Below are 21,082 nucleotides of genomic sequence, written 5' to 3' on the forward strand. Positions count from 1 at the left end.
CCCCGTCCTTTACTTCCTTCTACATTCATTTCCATCACTATTCTCAACCAGTCACTTTCATCCTTCCTCAACACATGACCAAACCATCTCAACCTGTTCCCTCATCGAGGCCGATAAATAAAAGAGAAGAAAAGTCGATGATGAAAAGTGTGTGGTGTTTGTTTTTTTGAGAAAGAGGTTGAAGCCAGCCTGGTAGCTCTAGTTTGAATGAGACAAAAGAAAGACCAGCAATCCTGATATGGAGAGTGTAAGATGGTTCCGGGCACCACTTTAACGCTCCCAAGTCAGGACGGTAGTACCACCCAGGGTGTTTGCTGTCTACAACCTACTACCAAAAGATGTAGTACCACCTTCAGATAATTCACATTATTGATGCAAAATTTCATTCCAAAAAGTCCCAGCTGGCTCCGAGATCCAGTTCGGAAATTGATAACTTGGGAATTGGGAGTGTACGAAGATAAATTTTCCTAAATGGTGGTTTTGTACTTGTATGGATCTGATAAACTCTGAGGTACCATTATAATTGGGGGAGCTAATTGTATAAACAAGCTTCTACAACAGCGATAAGATAAGCCTTTCCCTATCCTCCAGGGGGTGGCTGAATTAATACAGAACAGCTAAATGCCACAACATACTTAAAATTCATGAGTCTAAGGTGGTCTATTGCAGACCTCTGTCCTTTATTACAATAAGGTCTAAATGATTAAAAAATCAGGACTAACTGAAAAAAGTCCAAGCAAATGAAAAGAACCAAAGCAGTAAACAGATGAGCGGGAAAAAAAAAAATCATTTCCTGTTTGCCTGTGCCGTTCCAATAACACAGTTATTCACCTGCAGACGACAAGAACAATAATAATAAATCAATAAGGTGAAAACAAGTGCATATGTAACAGGATTGATATTTTCTTGGTACTTAAAGTTACAAAAAGTAACTCAAGGACCCTGAAATCGAGTCATTTCATAACAAGCAATAATTGCGAGAGGAATAACAGCGCTTCAGTTTTCAAAAACAACAAAATAGAAAACATAAAAACAGGAAATTGAGGAAATCGTGAAAGCTCAAGACAAGAAACTATAAAATCTGCATGTTTAACAGGTCAAGTTATTTGGATGTATACTAAAGGATGATGGGACAAAGGGGTTCACATCTTCTCAGCACAATAATCAAGTCTTAAATTGATGGGAATATTTTGACAACGTGCAATTTCATTTCTGAACAGACCAAAATCAAATGAATGGATTAGGTACATGAAAGTTGGTAATTTTTTAAGCCAATCGTTTTTCAGGGCTCATTTTTGCATTTTGGTATCCTAAATTAGTTAGTAATTATAGTTTTCAATAGGTACTGCACTAAGTGTGTGTGGGTGTGTGTGTGGGTATGTGTGTGAATGAGAGACAGCAAGAGCAAACGGGAACAAGAGAGACAGCGAAAGCAAACGGGAACAAGAGAGACAGCGAGAGCAAACGGAAACAAGAGAGACAGCGAGGGCAAACGGGAACAAGAGAGACAGCGAGAGCAAACGGGAACAAGAGAGACAGCGAGAGCAAACGGGAACAAGAGAGACAGCGAGAGCAAACGGGAACAAGAGAGACAGAGAGAGCAAACGGGAACAAGAGACAGCGAGAGCAAACCGGAACAAGAGAGACAGCGAAAGCAAACGGGAACAAGAGAGACAGCGAGAGCAAACGGGAACAAGAGAGACAGCGAGAGCAAACGGGAACAAGAGAGACAGCGAGAGCAAACGGGAACAAGAGAGACAGCGAAAGCAAACGGGAACAAGAGAGACAGCGAAAGCAAACGGGAACAAGAGACAGCGAGAGCAAACAGGAACAAGAGAGACAGCGAGAGCAAACGGGAACAAGAGAGACAGCGAGAGCAAACGGGAACAAGAGAGACAGCGAGAGCAAACGGGAACAAGAGAGACAGCGAGAGCAAACGGGAACAAGAGAGACAGCGAGAGCAAACGGGAACAAGAGAGACAGCGAGAGCAAACGGGAACAAGAGAGACAGCGAGAGCAAACGGGAACAAGAGAGACAGCGAGAGCAAACGGGAACAAGAGACAGCGAGAGCAAACGGGAACAAGAGAGCGAGAGCAAACGGGAACAAGAGAGTGAGAGCAAACGGGAACAAGAGAGACAGCGAGAGCAAACAGGAACAAGAGAGACAGCGAGAGCAAACGGGAACAAGAGAGACAGCGAGAGCAAACGGGAACAAGAGAGACAGCGAGAGCAAACGGGAACAAGAGAGACAGCGAGAGCAAACAGGAACAAGAGAGACAGCGAGAGCAAACGGTAACAAGATAGACAGCGAGAGCAAACGGGAACAAGATAGACAGCGAGAGCAAACGGGAACAAGATAGACAGCGAGAGCAAACGGGAACAAGAGAGACAGCGTGAGCAAACGGGAACAAGAGAGACAGCGAGAGCAAGCGGGAACAAGAGACAGCGAGAGCAAACGGGAACCAGAGAGACAGCGAGAGCAAACGGGAACCAGAGAGACAGCGAGAGCAAACGGGAACCAGAGAGACAGCGAGAGCCTGAGAGCAGAATTGCTGATCTCTGCAAGGCTGAAAAATTGCCTTCAAATTAACTTTAAGCCACCCTCAAATTGACTCCTCCAGTAATTTACAGCCCCTCAACAGATGTGTATTTAGCAGTCATGGTGTGGGCGATGAAACGCGGCAATATTTTAAAGTATATCATTATCTATACGATATGAGAGCTGTTGGTCTGTCTGTCTGTGTCGGTGTGTCACCATCTTTCTCAGAGATGGCTGAACGGATCTTCGTCAAACTTTAAGAGGTACATCAGTGAGTGCCAGGAAGTGTTTTAGGCAAAAAACCCCACCCCCCCCAAAAAAAACTCTGCAGTGCCTCAGCCTTTTTGATTAATGACAGTTATAATTATATACAAGTACACATTCCCATAAATAAATACAAAACAATTCGCAAACATTTCAACACAAATAAATCAAACAATTCCGGAAGTGTGCGAAGTTGGATGTAAGGCTTCTTCTTCTTCCTGAACATCATCATTCTTAACTCAGAAACGTGATGAATGGCACAGTCACCAGCATATATTCAACCAGGGAACCTGAACTCAACTGGTCTCTATCAATATGGTTAGAATATGCATCATAGAACCACAAAATATATAGTATATATGTGCTAAAAATATGACAAAAATTGATTTTCAATATGGCCGCCCTGCCACGCCCATTTTTGGGCGTGCAACACCCAAATGCAATCCCAAACTAGTTTATGTCTTAAAGATGCTACATAACAAGTTTCATCAAATTTTATCAATATTTGTGACTTTCAGAGCGCAGACGTCGAATTGTTTACAGACAGACGAGAGACGGACCATGGACACTGGGTATCGACAAAATCTCAGCTGGACATAGTCCAGTTGAGTTAAAAAGGTAAAATGATGATTTGACATTTGTGATCGATTCTGATTTGGATGAAATTGATTTTCCATTATATTTTCCCTCATTGCAAATATGTTAATGTTTCTTTTTCGCTTGATCAATGACGGGTACTCCAGATATAAATGCTGATATACTTTACTCGGCGTACAAATACAAATACAACTTTGTCTGGGGTGACATCGGCTATGTGGGCGCAGCCTCATGCGGGGGCGTGGGGGCCGGGGGAGGGGTGTAAGTTATCTGTGTAAATGTGTACCAACACCTGGTGTTGGTGGCAGAGGATATTGCAATTTTCTTTTTTACCTGGGCAAACACTGAGGTTGAAGCACTCTTTGCACGGGTAATTTTTTCTCCTTCTCATTCCCCTCCCCCAAAAGGGAGGGGCCTGTCAAAGCCACACCACCCCCCCCCCCCCCCACAAAAGATGTATATGTAGTATATCTTTTCCCTCCCTCCCCTCACCTCTCGCACCCTCCCCCCACTCCCTTCCTCGCCCCTCCCTCTCCTCCCTCCCCTTCCCCCTCCCCCTCCCCAGCAACACCGGGTACTCCTGCTCGTAGTTGATAAAAGAAAATGCCATGCAACAATGACGGATGTTTGCATCAGGATTGATATTCTGGCCAAAGCTATTCTGTGAACAAAGTCGAAAAAAAAAAAAATCCTCCATCTTAAACAAACTGTGCTGCAAAATGTTATGTTGCACTATCATCAGCAGCAAGCACAAAGTTAGCAATACAAGACAATCAAACCTTAAAATAAATCATTTTACTATTCTCCTATAACAAAATCCAAGTGTAAATTTTCATTCAAAAAATGACCCACCGTGGCGGCAAACCGTAGAGAATTCAGCGTTTCGTTTAGGTTATTGTAGGAGGGATTCAAGTTGACAAACATCAACCTAAAATGCAAATAAAGGAAAGTGAGAAACTACATCCTCAACAAAACAGCAGAAAAATGATTTGATGTGCAAAATAAATAAAAGCCTCCATGAAAAACACAAACATAGGGGCAATACCCCTGGCACTCACCTGGTAGAGTAAACAGTATACTGCACTGACTAAAGGTATTTTAAACCAATTTCAATGGTTGCGAGAAGACAGGGCAGCATGAAGAATCATACCAACATAATCATAAGACTTTAAACAAACATAAAAAAAACAAATTTTGGGGGCCAATCCCTACTCCCTCCCCACCCCCCTCCCCCCCCGTTTCCCTCCTCAGACCCCAATGTTTCTGATGCCTTGAACAAACATTGGTACATCATGGGTGGTGAAGGTTGTGGTGAAGTTTCATCGAAATAGTGTGTGTAGTTACAGCGGAATAATCAAATGCCTATTTTGGGTGGTCAAGCCTGGATCCACTTTGACCCCGCAAAACCCCCTTAAACCCCGATTTTTTTTTTTATGCCATGAACAAACTTTAGTCACAACACAGCAAATATCATTTGTGCCAAGTTTGGTCACAATCAATTCAGTGGTTTCAGAGAGGAAGTTGCAAGTGTTTACGGAAGGACAGACTGACGGACGACGCGCCATCGCATAAGCCCCCCAGAACTTCGTTCCAGACGAGCCAAAATTATACAAAACATCACAATCGTCTGCCATTTCCTGAATGATAATTATAAATTAAAAGCATTTTCTGATTCGTTTTCCGAATCAGGTCTGCTCAGCATGTTGTGAAAGAATTGGGGTAATCTGCAGCAGAACCGACGATAAGTTGGGGGTAGTAGACTTTCCTTTCAAATGCAGCAAATGGCTGCGGGTAACAAGTTTGCTGGGGGCGTGGGAGTGCCACTGATGCAATATCCCCTAGTAGGTTAGACCAGGAATTTGTAATTTGTTCACGGTACAGGCGATGGCTCACCTACACTTCGAGGACACTGTGGGATATTTAACATCCACCAACTCATGCTGGCAGTGGGATGCCCAGTTTAACACACATCTGAGGGGTGGTGCACACATTGATGCATCATGCTGTTTGTAACAAACAGTTTACAGTTGGGTCAGGATTATAACCCAGGCGTCGTAGTGGTAGTAGTGTTATTGACAAGAGTCAGCAACAGATGCATTAAAAGGCAAGAAGGATTTTTTTTCAACTCACGTCTTTGAGTTCCCAGCGAGGCAGTCCTGTAAGAGATAGGTGAGCTTCGAGTTCCTGAATGGAACATGTTGGTCCTGGAAAGGACAAAAGTTATTCAGTATTTTTTCTGCACATCTTATGAACAACCATGACAATTGCACAACATGAACATACCTTATGTCCGAGTGCTGTGATAACCTGAGCCAGACAACTCAGGCTGAGGTTAATTGCCTGTGCTTCTTTGAGGCGTTCACCACACGACTGGGATTTGTTTAGACGCTCACTTCCTGCCAGGTCCACCAGGGTGAGCATTGCTAGAGATAAAATAAAATGCACATTACGCACACACCAATAAAAAGAAAGATTTGCGCTCGAGAACACCCACTCAGGATCAAACAAAGAAAAAGTACGAGTTGGAGTTGAAATTTAGAAGTGCGAGCTAACTCCGGGTGGGGATGAGGATGGGGGAGGGCATGGGAGGAGAGGAGGGGGGTACTTATCCAACCAAGATGTTCTACTTGTGCATTTTTAATTTTCTGGAATTCGTAGGATTTGTCACTTCAAAGTTGTGGTTTACGATGTGTAAATAAAGGTGGAAAAAGCCTGATATAATGCAATTTTATTCCAGGCTTCAAGGCAACAAAATGTGAAAATTTTGAAAGGAGGTGTAGACTTTCTGTAGGCACTGTAAGTATTGAACCGCCTGAGTCAATACTTTGAAGAAGCTCCTTTGGCAGTGATTACAGCTTCAAATCTTCTTGGGCATTTATGTATCAGCTTTGCACATCTGGATTTGGGGAGTTTCTCCCATTATTCCTTGCAGATTTGCTCAAGCTCCGTCAAGTTGGATGGAGAGTGTCGGTGAACAGCAATCGTCAAATCTTTCCACAGATTCTCAATGGGATTCAAGTCTGGGCTTTGATTGGGCCACTCAAGGACTTTCATGTTCTCGTTCTGAAGCCATTCCAGTGTTTCTTTGGCTGTATGCTTGGGGTCATTGTTCTGTTGGAATGTAAATCAGCACCACAGTCTAAGGTGTTTTGCACTCTGAAGCAGATACTCCACAAGGATTTGGCTCCAGTCATTGTTTCGTCTATTCATCCTTAAAAGTCTCCCAGTCCCCGCCACTGAAAAGGATCCCCATAGCATGATGCTGCCACCACCATGCTTCACGGTAGGGATGGTGTTACATGGGTGATGAGCTGTGCTCTGTTTCCGCCAGACGTGGCACTTTGCATTCAAGGGAAAATTTTAATTTTCAAGAATCTTTTGCCTCATGCTCTGTCTTTCCCGTACCGTTTTGCAAACTTCAAATTTGAAGTCATGTGCCTTTTTCTCAGTATTGGCTTCCCTCTTGCCAATATTCCATAAAGCCAAGATTTGTGAAGGGCTGCATCTGAGACTCGTGTCCTTCTGTCAGGTTCTCCCATCTCAGCCAAGGAACTCTATAGTTGTCAGAGTTGTCTTTGGGTTCTTAGTCACCTCCCTGACAGAGATCCTTCTTGCCCAGTTGCTCAGTTTGGTTGGACGACCAGCTCCAGGAAGAGTCTGAGTTGTTCCATGTTCTTTCCATTACCTAATTATGGAGCTCAGTGTGCTTTGTCAACACAAGACATCGTTTTGTACCCTTCCCCAGATCTCTGCCTCACAATTATATCTCAGAGTTATACGGACAGTCTCAGAGTTATAGTGACAGTCTCAGAGTTATACTTTGGACTTCATGGTGGAGTTTCTGTTCTGACATGCATTGTCTACTGTGCGACCTTATATAGAAAGGTGTTTCTTTCTAAATAATGTCCAATCAATTGAATTGGCCACAGGTGGACTCTAATCAAGTTGTAGAGACATCGCACGGATGATGAGGAAATTGGATGCACCCGAGCTCATTTGGTCACAGCAAAGGGGTTGAATACTTATTGACTCGACATTTCAGCTTTTCATTTCTAATGATTTTGTAAAATTTCGAAAATAAAAATTCCACTTCGACATTATGGGGTATTATGTGTGGATTAGTGTCCCGGTGTGTACCCTGGATAAGAATAGGTACACCGTATCCCTGCGTGTCGTAAGAGACGACTAAGAGGGTTGGCGTCAGGAAGGGCATCCGGCCATAAAAACATTGCCTCAAAAAGAGAACCATGACAATTACAACTACATATGGGCAGGGTACAGCCCGAAGTGGAGATCGGTTTCTGAGGTTTGGGACATGGAATGTAGGGACAATGACAGGGAGATCAGGAGAAGTGGTGGAAGTATTGGTCAGAAGAAGAGTGGACATATGTTGTGTGCAAGAGACGAGATGGAAGGGAAGTGGTGTGAGAATGGTGAAGGGTAGGCAGGGACAGAAATACAAGTTTGTGTGGCAAGGCTGCCCGGAGGGCGTGAATGGTGTTGGTGTCCTGTTTTCTGAGGAGTTTGTAGACAGTGTGGTGAGTGTGACTAGAGTGAGTGATAGGTTGATGATGGTGAAAATGATGATTGGAAAGCTCTTGGTGAACGTCATCTCGGGATATGCTCCGCAGGTTGGTCGAAGCGATGAAGAAAAGGACAAGTTCTGGTGTGCGATAGAGAAGCTGATGGAAAACGTGAAAGATGAGGAAGTTGTTGTGGTAGGAGGAGACCTAAATGGACATGTGGGAAGGAGTATGGATGGTTTTGACGGAGTTCATGGGGGTTACGGATATGGTGTGAGAAATGGAGAAGGTGAAAGGATTTTGGAGTTTGCTGATGGTGCTGATTTGTAATACTCAGTTCCAGAAAGAGGATAATAAGCTTGTTACATACACGTCAGGTGGGTCGACGACAACCGTTGACTACCTGATGGTGCGTAGGCGAGATAGGGGGCACCTCCGGGACACAAAGGTGATCCCGGGGGAGGAGGCTGTTTCACAGCACCACTTGGTTGTCTGCGACGTAAGGGTGAAAGGTGCGAGGAGAGCTCGGCGGGTGAAGTACCAACCGAGAATGAAGGTGTGGAGGTTGAAAGAGGTGACAGTAAGGGAGGCATTAAAAGAGAGGCTGAGTAGGGTCGAGGATGATGTGGTTGAGCTTGAAAGTGGTTGGATGTCAATGAAAGCTTGTCTGTTGGGAGCCGTTGGTGAGGTATGTGGATGGACAAAAGGACCACCGAGGCACTCGGAAACATGGTGGTGGGATGATGAAGTTGGAAAGAGGATTGACGAGAAGAGGAAGAAGTTCAAGGAGTGGCAGAAGGCGAAGGGTACGGGAGCAGAAACAGCAGAGCATGAAAGTTATAAGGCAGCCAGGAAGGCTGCAAAGAAAGAGGTAGCAAAGGCGCAGGAGGCATGTAGGAAAATGTTCGGAGAACGCTTGGATTCGGAAGAGGGTCAGAAAGCAGTATTCAGGATTGCAAAGCAGATAGCGAAAGAGAGGTGTGATGTGATGGGGGTGAGTTCCTTGAAGGATGAAGTGGGACAAATCGTTGTCGACCCAGATGGAATTAAAGGAAGATGGAAAAGATATATGGAAATGCTGTTGAATACAGAGAATGAATGGGATGGCAACATAGAGAGTAACCCTGTTTTAGGACCGGCAGAGAAGATAACTGAGAAGGAAGTTGAGGAAGCGATAAAAGCAATGAAGGGTAGAAAAGCGGGAGGGCCGACGGGAGTTGTGGGAGATATGTTGAAGGCAGCAGGAAGTTGGGGTGTGAAGAGAATGACAGAGAACTGTAATCTGGTGGTGAAAGAAGGTCGCATTCCAGTGGATTGGGAACTGAGTACCCTCATCCCTCTATACAAGGGGAAAGGTGACCCTCTGGAGTGTGGCTCGTACCGAGCGATAAAGTTATTGGAGCATGGAATGAAGGTATTGGAAAGGGTGTTGGAGAGGAGGATAAGGAAGAAAGTGAAGATCGACGAAATGCAGTTTGGATTCATGCCAGGAAGAGGAACGACAGACGCGCTTTTCATTGTGAGGCAGTTGCAGGAGAAGTACATGGAGAAGAGGAAGAAGTTGTTTCTTGGGTTTGTTGATCTGGAAAAAGCATTCGATAGGGTACCACGCAAAGTATTGACATGGGCATTGAGGAAGTTAGGAGTGGAGGAATGGTTGATCAGAGTAGTGATGGCAATGTACAAAAGAGCGTGCACAGCTGTACGGACGAAGGACGGGAACAGTGGTGAGTTTGAGGTGAAGGTGGGAGTGCATCAGGGGTCGGTACTAAGTCCATTACTATTTGTAGCTGTGATGGAGGTGCTGGCTCAGAACGTAAAGGAGGGTTTACCGTGGGAGTTGTTGTATACAGATGATCTGGTGTTGATTGCGGAAAGTATGGATGGACTGAAGGAAAAGATGAACACGTGGAAGGAATGTATGGAGACAAAAGGTCTGAAGGTGAATATCGGAAAGACGAAGGTGATGGCAAGTGGTAAAGCATGTGGTGAGGTGGAAAGAACTGGGAAGTGGCCCTGTGCTGTGTGTAGGAAGGGTGTCGGAGTGAACTCCATTCAATGTACAATGTGCGCTGAGTGGGTTCATCAAAAATGTAGTGGTCTGAGAGGGTCATTAACCAGTGTGGCAGCTACATTCAAATGTAAGGTGTGCACAGAGGGAGCTGCAGATGGAGGAAATGTTGAGTTGGATCTTGGAGATGGCGTGAAGCTGGAAGGTGTGAAAACATTTTGCTACCTCGGAGACATGCTGAATGGAGAAGGTGGATCAGACTCGGCAACGGTTGCTCGAGTGAGATGTGCATGGAAGAAGTTTCGGGAACTGGGTGGCGTGCTGATGATGAGGGGAGTGTCGTTGAAGCTGAAGGGAAAGGTGTATGCTGCATGTGTGAGAAGTGTTATGATTTATGGGAGCGAGACATGGGTAATAAACGTAGAGCAGCAACGAAGGTTGGAAAGGGTGGAAATGCGAATGGTTCGGTGGATGTGTGGAGTATCGTTGAGAGAGAGGAAGACAAATGATGAATTGCGAAAGATGATGGGAATAGAGCCTGTGATTGATGCTGTGAAGAGGAACAGGTTGAGATGGTTTGGTCATGTGTTGAGGAAGGATGAAAGTGACTGGTTGAGAAGAGTGATGGAAATGAATGTAGAAGGAAGCAGAGGACGGGGTAGACTGAAAAAGACTTGGCTAAAGATGGTGGAAGAAGAAATGCGGGCAAGGGGGTTAACAAGGAGAGATGCAGAAAATAGGGCAAAATGGAGAAGATTGTCATGGGGACCGCAAGGCTAACCCCCGCTCTAGCAGGGAAAATGGCCTTTAAAATGCATGTTGTGTGTTGTTGTTGTATGTGTGGATTAGTGACAAAAAATCTCAATGAATTAAATTTTAATAAATTTTATTCATTTAATGATTAAAATTAGAAAAAATTAAATTCAGGTTGAAACTCAACAAAATGTGAAAAAACATCGAGGAGTACGAATACTTTCTGAAGGCACTGTATTTACTGGACACACCAGTAAATTATGATAATATACGTACAACTGTACTGTCACCTGAATATTTTGCTTAAACCGCGACAAGGTGGATGCCAGAACCTTCAGGGTGACACTCAAATGCCCATAGCGATACACATTGGCATTCCGAAATCCAAACTGTTTACACCACCATACTACAGAATAGAGTCTTTCAACCATCAAGACGTGGCCAAATGATCAAATCGCCTGCCAACCAAGTCGAGGAATTCCATCATCTTACTATGATCATTAGTTCGGCAAAGACAAGTCAATAATCTAAGAAAAATAGTGCCTTGGCCACATGGCCAATTGTACACCAGTGCAGCAACCATGACATATGAACTCAGTACACAGACATTCCCTCTCTCCTTCACATACAGATAATTAACTACAACAACCACAACCACCCAAACTGCAACCCACTTAATATACCAAAACAGGCCTGTCCTGTGCATTCATTTGACCCTTCAATGTGGAGTTGAAAGATGCTGTGACTGCGAGACGATCGGTCATTCACTGCCGTTGCTGCCACAGATCGATTTTCACTGGCCTTGCGAAGCAACATCTCCACCTGTCAAGTCGTGGAGCATAATGTCAACGACATGATTACTACACCATAAAGCATTTGGTTGGATAGCAAAAGCATTCTGCTCTTGGTCTGCTTACCTCCTCCTCAGAAATCACAGGCTCATATTTTAAGTTCGTAACATAGAATTCGTGGGATCTGGACGATTTGGGTTTGCGCTTTATCTCGTAATCATGTCGGGATGCACCAGATACAAGCAAGTCTTGGATCGTATCGTTGTATATTTCCAGGAAGCTCGCCACAAAGGAGTACTGAACACACCAAGATTTGTGTTAATACACTAATGAACGAGCAGGGATTCATCAAGCAATATTGTGTGGATAAGGAAGCAACCACATTCCTACCTTCCAGCCTTGAACCTGAAGTTGCTCTGCCGTCGAGAAGACCTGGCTCACAGCACGAGGAATTATGCCTCGTGACTCCGGCTTCCTAGCTGCAGGGCCTTTTGTTGGCCCTTCCATGGTATATGTCTTTCCACCTCCGGTCTGACCATATGCAAAAATGGTCACGTTGTAGCCATCTAATGCCGACTATCAACAGAGGGAAGAAAACAGGTCAATAAAGGTTAAATTTGAAACAACATCTCAGACAAAATCATTGCTGCTGGTGTTGTGGCGTCGTTGAAGTTTCCAGTCTCAGGCATAGAATTTGCTCATCAAGATAAAATCAAAGCACATATAAAATTGGATGATAGAGGCTCCAGAAAAAAATAAAATTAATCGAAAAGACATCCTGATCATGAAGCCTAAGAGGGTGAGAAAGGGGGTGGGTGGGGAAGGCAGGGGAGGAGAGGGAGGGAGTAAAGAGAGGGGAGCACAAGGTTTTACAGACCAATCAGCCTTCTCCCAATTATCAGCAAAGTTATGGAATCCATCATTGCTTCGGATATCAAATCTTTCCTCTGCTCCAATGGCTTGATCTCCGATCATCAATTTGGTTTCAGACAAGGCCACTCTACTCTGGACATGCTGCTTCTGCTGTCTCAACAATGGATGGAGGTCCTCAATGCCAAACAGGAAATTAGAGCTGTCACCCTTGACATATCACGTGCCTTCGATACGGTCTGGCACCCCGCTCTGCTCACTAAACTCTCCTACTATGGTATCCATGGAAATCTCCACGCATGGCTTATGGACTTCCTCTCTAGTCGGAGTCAACGTGTGGCCCTGAATGGGTTACTCTCATCTCCTCTTCCTGTTCAGGCTGGAGTTTCCCAAGGCAATGTTCTGGGCCCTGTGCTTTTTCTGGTCTTCATCAATGATCTCTCTGACTCTCTGGAAAATCCTCTCTATCTCTTTGCTGATGGCTCCACTCTATGCCGCTCCATTCCTCATCCCTCAGATCGGCAGTCTGCAGCCTCCTCACTCTCTGCAGACCTGGACAAAATCACAGATTGGTCAAACAAGTGGAACACATCTTTCAATCCTGACAAATCTCACACTCTTACTATGTTTCTCCGAAAGGACCGACTGGACAACCCTCCCATCGACTTTCTGAACAATCCTCTCCAAGAAGTTCTGTCACTGAAGCTTTTGGGTCTCACTATCTGCCATGATCTTTCTGGGAAAACCACATTTCAAATCTGGCCTCCAAAGCCAGTCGCCGACTGGGCATCCTCTGTCGTGCAAAGTCCTTCCTTGGCACACCTGAGCTCCTCACCACATACAAGGCTTTCATCCGCAGCTCAATGGAACACTGTTCTGCCCTCTGGGCTGGTGCTCCTGCCTCACACCGAGCTCGTCTTCACGCTGTTGAAATCAAAGCTTTCAGAATCATCGGAATCTTCCGCGATGAAGCCAACTCCGAGGGCCTTTCACTCACTCACCGCAGGCAGGTAGGTGGTCCTTCTGTCTTCTTCCGACTCCTATCTGGCCGAGCTCCCTCAGCTCTATCTGTACTCTGTCCCACAAATATTCCTCCAGGTCACACAAGATCTGCCAGTAACCCTCTTCTGGTGACATTGCCAAAATCAAGACTCTCTGCTCACCTTCACTCTTTCATTCCTCTTTACTCCCACCTCTGGAACAAACTCTCTCTCACTCTCCTCAATCCCACTCCTTCCTCCAGGTCTTTAAAACAGCTGTTCACCACCAGCTCTTGTCTGCCCCCATCCAAAACCTTGATCTCTTCTTCCCCCATTAATTCAACCCAGATCCACTTTTTTTGAAATCCAGACTTCTTTCTTTCCTGGAAGTTCTGCAGTGTCCATGTGTTTTGTACCATTATTACACCCCCCTCCCCCACACCTTCCCATGCCTTCCCCCCCCCCCCCAAGCCCTCTCCTCCCATGGATCTACTGTCCCTGTTCTCTGCTGTTGTACTTGTGTGCTTCCTTCTCTCCCCCATCTCGTCTCCCACTCCCTTTATTGTATGTTTTGTGTGTCCGTTTTTTTTTTTTTGTGATTGATGTTGGCCCTTACACGAGCCTCGATCTTGTATACAAAAAAAAATTAAAAAAGGGGGAGGAGGGAGGAGAAAGTGTGAAGGGGGAAGGAGAAGGAGAGTGTCAAAGGGGTAAGTGGGAGGTGGGGGGGGGAAATAATAAATATAGGGGCAATACCCTCACCTGGTAGAACAAACAGCATACTAAAAGTATTGTTGAGGTTTTAGAACCCACACTTTTGTAAATAAATAACTCTTGTAAATATGACAGTAAAGGTTAAAGGTAGCACCCTTAGTCAGTCCACAAGCAACACGTAGGCCACCATAGGAACTCAGTTATTTCATTATTATGTGTTTTAGATAAGGCCGTGTTTCCAATAGTTGAATCTGCGTTGCGTCAATCAAATAAGGAGTAGGCCCTTTCGTCCATTTTGCGACCTCCCTCTCCAAGCGTCGCCATTACGCGCCTTGCCAGCAGCGTTCGCTGACTTAGCGCTCGTTCAAACGACACCATTAGCCATGCGGTCGGCCCGAGGAAAAAGGGGGCAGAACGCCAAGAACAAGGTGTGGCCTGTCAACTAGCCGTCAAAGGCGTGGCCGGTAAGCCTTCACCAGCCAACCAAGGCTGAGGAAAGATCACCGACGGGCGTGGCTCTTTGGCTGGCGGAGTGATCTGGGCTCACGTAATATAAGCGCGAACGAAAAGCCCTTTCACAGGACTTATTCAGCGGCGCTCATTTAAGAGGACTGCGCGGAGACGTCCGATTGTAACGGACGTGCACGGACTTCTTCCTTTGGTGGACTTGATGAAAAAGCGCCGAGTGCATTGCGAAAGCCTAAACGGAGCGCACATTGGCAAAGGAGGACTCACTCGCTGGCGCTGAATAGAGACCTAGAGAGAGAGAGAGCGTTTGAAAAGACCATACGTTTATTACGTACAAAGGACACGAGTCTCCCCACCCCGCCATATGTAAGGTCCGGTCGCGTTCCAACTACGCGCGGAGCTGCCTGCCGGGTTTCGCCCGCGGGACCGGAGCCTGGACCCCATCGCCTGGACCATCTACATGGACCTTCCACCCTACCAGCTACAATCCCCGTGTGAGTGTGTCTGTTTGTCTGGGGTCGTAGAATAAGACTGTCATAAGACTGCCGTGTCCTGCTTCTTCTTCTTCTTCTTCTTCTTGTACATTCTTTCCTTTCCTCTTCGTTTTGGTTTGTAAATAAATTACCTTCTTTCTTGGTTTTCCCTAATCCGATCGCCTCCGTCCCTTCTATCAATTGAGTACTTGTGGCACGATTAGGAACCGCTCAGAATCGGGTTTAGTCTTTGTTAATAGTTCGGATCGCGGATTGCAAACCGCTCGGCATTATCCATCATATCCGTGGTTCGAGTGGGAGTTATTCCCTCGTTTCCGGCGGGCGTCAGTACTTAGGTAGCAGCGAACCCCGAGGCCTAGCAAACCCTACCTAACGCCGCGCCGGGAAGGACGTTATATAACTTCCAGGACTCGGGACGGCCAACTAAAAAGACAACGGGATTAACCCCCCCCCCCCCCTTAATAAGGGGAGAGCCGACCACCGAGATCCGCAACAATATTTTAAACCTATTTCAATGGTTGCTGGAAGACAGGGCAGCATGTAGAATCATACCAATATCATCACAAGACTAAACAAAAAAAATGCACACAACCCATGCCCACAGCCTTCTGCTATAATCGGCATGAAAGTGCATTCCAAGTATTTCCAAACAAAGATGGTACCCTCAGGTTCCTGATATACATCACAATAACCAAATCCATGCTGCAAAGAAAAACATTTTGTTTTGGATGATCAGTCTGAAATTTGCAAAACATTCACAAGCTGAAATTTTTCCTCAACAATTCAAGTTCTGAATGCCAAGTTTGTCAATGCTCATGGACAATACTTTGCTTTGCATATTGTACAAAAGACAAGGCAAAGACAACACCGAATTATCCTCAGCAGTTACCTGCACCAAATGCGATATCTCCTCAAAGACAGTGCTCTGTTTAGCCGACGGAGAGAAGACTTGGTCAAATGTAAAGCTGAAACGAGTTGCCTCTTTCTTGTCACGTCCAGTTCGAGACTACAAGGGAGGGGTTGAAGGAAATAAATAAGCTAACAATTTCATCTTGTAACCTATATTTCCACGACCCCTGGGTGCTCGTAGAATAAAGCAGTATACTACACAGAGGTATAAAGCAGTATACTACACAGAGGTATAAAGCAGTATACTACACAGAGGCCTGGTGTTGGCTTAGCGGTTAGGGTGCCGGCTTGGGATCCTAGGATCCTGGGTTCGAATCCCGGTCGATCGCTGAATTAATGCCAGGGGGGTTGACTCAGCCTGTCATCCTTCCGAGGTCGGCAAATTGAGTACCAGCTTGCTGGGATGAATGATCCCGGTGTGTACCCCGGTTTAGAATAGGTACACGGTATCCCTGCGCATCTTAAGAGCGTGACCAAGGGTTGGTGTCAGGAAGGGCATCCGGCCATAAAAACATTGCCTCAAACAGGGAACCATGATTGTCATGGGGCCCGCAAGGCTAACCCCCGCTCTAGCGGGGAAAATGGCCTCAAAACGATCATTCATTCATTCACGACACAGACTAAAGGTATTTAAATAGCATCACGGTATTTTAAACTAATTTCAATGGTTGCTCGGAGACAAGGCAGCACGGAGAATCATACCAAAATAATCACAAGACTACAACAACAACAACAGCAACAACAACAGGCATTTTAAGGCCATTTTCCCTGCAAAAGCGGGGGTTAGCCTTGCGGTTCCCTTGACAATGTTCTCCATTTTGCCCTATTTTCTGCATCTCCCCTTAACACCCTTGCCCGCATTTCTTCTTCGACCATCTTTAGCCAAGTCTTTCTCGGTCTTCCCCGCCCTCTACTTCCTTCTACATTCATTTCCATCACTCTTCTCAACCAGTCACTTTCATCCTTCCTCAACACATGACCAAACCATCTCAACATGTTCCTCTTCACAGCATCAATCACAGGCTCCATTCCCATCATCTTTCGCAATTCATTATTTGTCTTCCTCTCTCTCAACGATACTCCACACATCCACCGAACCATTCGCACTTTCACCCTTTCCAGCCTTCGTTGTTGCTCTACGTTCATTACCCATGTCTCGCTCCCATAAATCATAACACTTCTCACACGTGCAGCATACACCTTTCCCTTCAGTTTCAACGACACTCCCCTCCTCGTCAGCACGCCACTCAGTTCCCAAAACTTCTTCAATGCACATCTCACTCGAGCAACCGTTGCCGAGTCTGATCCACCTTCTCCATTCAGCATGTCTCCTAGGTAACAAAATGTTTTCACACCTTCCAGCTTCACGCCGTCTCCAAGATCCAACTCAACATTTCCTCCATCTGCAGCTCCCTCTGTGCACACCTTATACTTGAATGTAGCTGCCACACTGGTTAATGACCCTCAAACCACTACATTTTTTATGAACCCACTAAGCGCACATTGGACATTGAATGGAATTCACTCCGACACCCTTCCTGCACACAGCACACGGCCACTTCGCAGTTCTTTACACCTCACCACATGCTTTACCACTTGCCATCACCTTCGTTTTTCCGATATTCACCTTCAGACCTTTTGTCTCCATACATTCCTTCCACTTATTCATCTTCTCCTTCAGTCCATCCATACTTTCTGCAATCAACACCAGATCATCTGCATACAACAACTCCCACGGTAAACCCTCCTTTACGTTCTGAGCCAGCACCTCCATGACAGCTACAAATAGTAGTGGACTTAGTACCGACCCCTGATGCACTCCCACCTTCACCTCAAATTCACCACTGCTCCCGTCCTTCGTCCTTACAGCTGTGCGCGCTCTTTTGTACATTGCCATTACGACTCTGATCAACCATTCCTCCACTCCTAACTTCCTCAATGCCCATGTCACTACTTCACGTGAAACCCTATCGAATGCTTTCTCCAGATCAACAAACCCAAGAAACAACTTCTTCCTCTTCTCCATATACTTCTCCTGCAACTGTCTCACAATAAAAAGCACGTCTGTCGTTCCTCTTCCTGGCATAAATCCAAACTGCATTTCGTCAATCTTCACTTTCTTCCTTATCCTCCTCTCCAACACCCTTTCCAATACCTTCATTCCATGCTTCGATAACTTTATCGCTCGATACGAGCCACAGTCCAGAGGGTCACCTTTCCCCTTGTATAGAGGGACGAGGGCACTCAGTTCCCAATCCACTGGAATGCGGCCTTCTTTCACCACCAGATTGCAGATCTCTGTCATTCTCTTCACACCCTAATTTCCCGCTACCTTCAACATATCTCCCACAACTCCCGTTGGCCCTCCCGCTTTTCCACTCTTCATTGCTTTTATCGCTTCCTCAACTTCCTTCTCGGTTATCTTCTCTGCCGGTCCTAAAACTGGGTTACTCTCCATGTTGCCATCCCATTCATTCTCTGCATTCAACAGTATTTCCATATATCTTTTCCATCTTCCTTTAATTCCATCTGGGTCCACAACGATTTGTCCCACTTCATCCTTCAAGCAACTCACCCCATTCACATCACACCTCTCTTTCGCTATCTGCTTTGCAATCCTGAATACCGCTCTCTGACCCTCTTCCAAATACAAGCGTTCTCCGAACTTTTTCCTACATGCCTCCTGCGCCTTTGCTTCCTCTTTCGTTGCAGCCTTCTTGGCTGCCTTATAACTTTCATGCTCTGCCTTTTCTGCCCCCATACCCTTCGCCTTCTGCCACTCCTTGAACTTCTTCCTCTTCTCATCAATCTTCATCATCCCGCCACCATGTTTCCGAGTGCCTCGATGGTCCTTTTATCCATCCACATACCTCATACCAACGGCTCCCAACAGACTATCTTTCATTGACAACCAACCACTTTCAAGCTCAACCACATCATGCTCTACCATATTCAGCCTCTGAATATATGACAATATATGGAATATATAATGGCCTCTAAAGGTGGTTTTATATGGAATATATCTGAAAATAATCACAAGACTAAACAAAAAATATACCTATTTTGGGTGCAACCCCTCCCTTCATTCCCCTGATAGACCTACTTAGACCTCAATTTTTTTTTAATGCAGTGCACATTGTGCACAATATAAATGGTGGAAGTATTGGTCAGAATAAGAGTGGATATATGTTGTGTGCAGGAGACGAGATGGAAGGGAAGTGGTGTGAGAATGGTGACGGGTGGGCAAGGACAGAAATACAAGTTTGTGTGGCAAGGGTGCCCAGAAGGCATGCATGGTTTTGGTGTCCTGTTTTCTGAGGAGATTGTAGTGTGGTGAGTGGGACGAGAGTGAGTGAAAGGTTGATGGTGAAAATGATGATTGGAAAGCTCTTGGTGAACGTCATCTCAGGATATGCTCCGCAGTGATGAAGCGATGAAGAGAAGTACAAGTTCTGGTGTGTGATGGAGAAGCTGATGGAAAACGTGAAAGATGAGGAAGTTGTTGTGGTAGGAAGAGACCGAAATAGCCATGTGGGAAGGAGAATGGACAGTTTTGAGGGAGTTCATGGGGGTTATGGATATGATGTGAGAAATGGAGATGGTGAAAGGATTTTGGAGTTTGCTGATGGAGCCGATTTGTAGATTTGTAATACTCAGTTCCAGAAAGAGGATAATAAGCTTGTTACATAAATGTCAGGTGGGTCGACAACCGTTGACGACCTTATGGTGCGTAGGCGAGATATGAGGCACCTCCGGGACACAAAGGTGATCCCGTGGGAGGAGGTTGTTTTACAGCACCACTTGGTTGTCTGCGACATAAGGGTGAAAGGTGCGAGGAGAGCTCGGCGGTGAAGTACCAACCGAGAATGAAGGTGTGGAGGTTGAAAGAGGTGACAGTGAGGGGGGCATTAAAAGAGAGGCTGAGTATGGCAGAGGATGATGTGGTTGAGCTTGAAAATGGTTGGATATCAATGAAAGATAGTCTGATGGGATCCGTTGGTGACGTATGTGGATGGACAAAAGGACCACCGAGGCACTCGGAAACATGGTGGTGGGATGATTAAGTTGGAAAGATGATTGACAAGAAGAGGAAGAAGTTCAAGGAGTGGCAGAAGGCGAAGGGTACGGAGGCAGAAAAGGCAGAGCATGAAAGTTATAAGGCAGCCAAGAAGGCTGCAAAGAAAGAGGTAGCAAAGGCGCAGGAGGCATCGAGGAAAATGTTCGGATAACGCTTGGATTCCGAAGAGGGTCAGTGTGGTATTCAGGATTGCAAAGCAGACAGCGAAAGAGAGGTGTGATGTGATGGGGGGTGAGTTGCTTGAAGGATGAAGTGGGACAAATCGTTGTGGACCCAGATGGAATTAAAGGAAGATGGAAGAGATATATGGAAATGGTGTTGAATGCAGAGAATGAATGGGACGGCAACAAAGAGAGCAACCCAGTTTTACGACCAGCAAATAAGTTAAATGAGAAGGAAGTTGAGGAAGCAATAAAAGCAATGAAGAGTAGAAAAGCGGGAGAGCCAACGGGAGTTGTGCGAGATATGTTGAAGGCAGCAGGAAGTTGGGGTGTGGAGAAAATGACAGAGATCTGTAATCTGGTGGTGAAAGAAGGCCGCATTCCAGTGGATTGGGAAGTGAGTACCCTCGTCCCTCCATACAAGGGGAAAGATGACCCTCTGGACTGTCACTCGTATCGAGCGATAAAGTTATTGGAGCATGGAATGAAGGTATTGGAAAGGGTGTTGGAGAGGAGGATAAGGAAGAAAGTGAAGATTGACGAAATGCAGTTTGGATTTATGCCAGGAAGAGGAACGACACGCTCTTTATTGAAAGGCAGTTGCAGGAGAAGTACATGGAGAAGAGGACGAAGTTGTTTCTTGGGTTTGTTGATATGGAGAAAGTATTCGATAGGGTTCCACGTGAAGTAGTGACATGGACATTGAGGAAGTTGGGAGTGGAGGAATGGTTGATCAGAGTAGTGATGGCAATGTACGAAAGAGCGCACAGCTGTAAGGACGAAGGACGAGAACAGTGGTGAGTTTGGGGTGAAGGTGGGAGTGCAACAGGGGTCGGTACTAAGTCCACTACTATTTGTAGCTGTGATGGAGGTGCTGGCTCGGAACGTAAAGGCGGGTTTGCCGTGGGAGTTGTTGTATGCAGATTATC

At 45.7% G+C, this 21,082-nt stretch overlaps 1 protein-coding gene across 1 annotated transcript in view; it reads right to left on the reverse strand.

The window, feature by feature from the left end:
• Positions 1 to 649: 649 nt before the first annotated feature.
• LOC137423150 (carboxy-terminal kinesin 2) overlaps positions 650 to 21,082 on the reverse strand; it is a 91,040-nt gene continuing 70,607 nt past the window's right edge. Inside the window, exons 11-18 of the mRNA XM_068109987.2 lie at positions 15,895 to 16,011; positions 11,870 to 12,055; positions 11,606 to 11,776; positions 11,363 to 11,510; positions 5,685 to 5,824; positions 5,532 to 5,605; positions 4,254 to 4,329; positions 650 to 831 (exon numbers count right to left, since the gene is read on the reverse strand). Coding sequence (XP_067966088.2) covers positions 787 to 831; positions 4,254 to 4,329; positions 5,532 to 5,605; positions 5,685 to 5,824; positions 11,363 to 11,510; positions 11,606 to 11,776; positions 11,870 to 12,055; positions 15,895 to 16,011 — 957 coding nt within the window. The 3' untranslated portion in view covers positions 650 to 786. The remainder of the gene's footprint in view (positions 832 to 4,253; positions 4,330 to 5,531; positions 5,606 to 5,684; positions 5,825 to 11,362; positions 11,511 to 11,605; positions 11,777 to 11,869; positions 12,056 to 15,894; positions 16,012 to 21,082) is intronic.

Source organism: Myxine glutinosa, chromosome 3 (assembly GCF_964187855.1).
Source record: "Myxine glutinosa chromosome 3, kmMyxGlut1.1, whole genome shotgun sequence".
NCBI classification, from domain to species: domain Eukaryota; kingdom Metazoa; phylum Chordata; class Myxini; order Myxiniformes; family Myxinidae; genus Myxine; species Myxine glutinosa.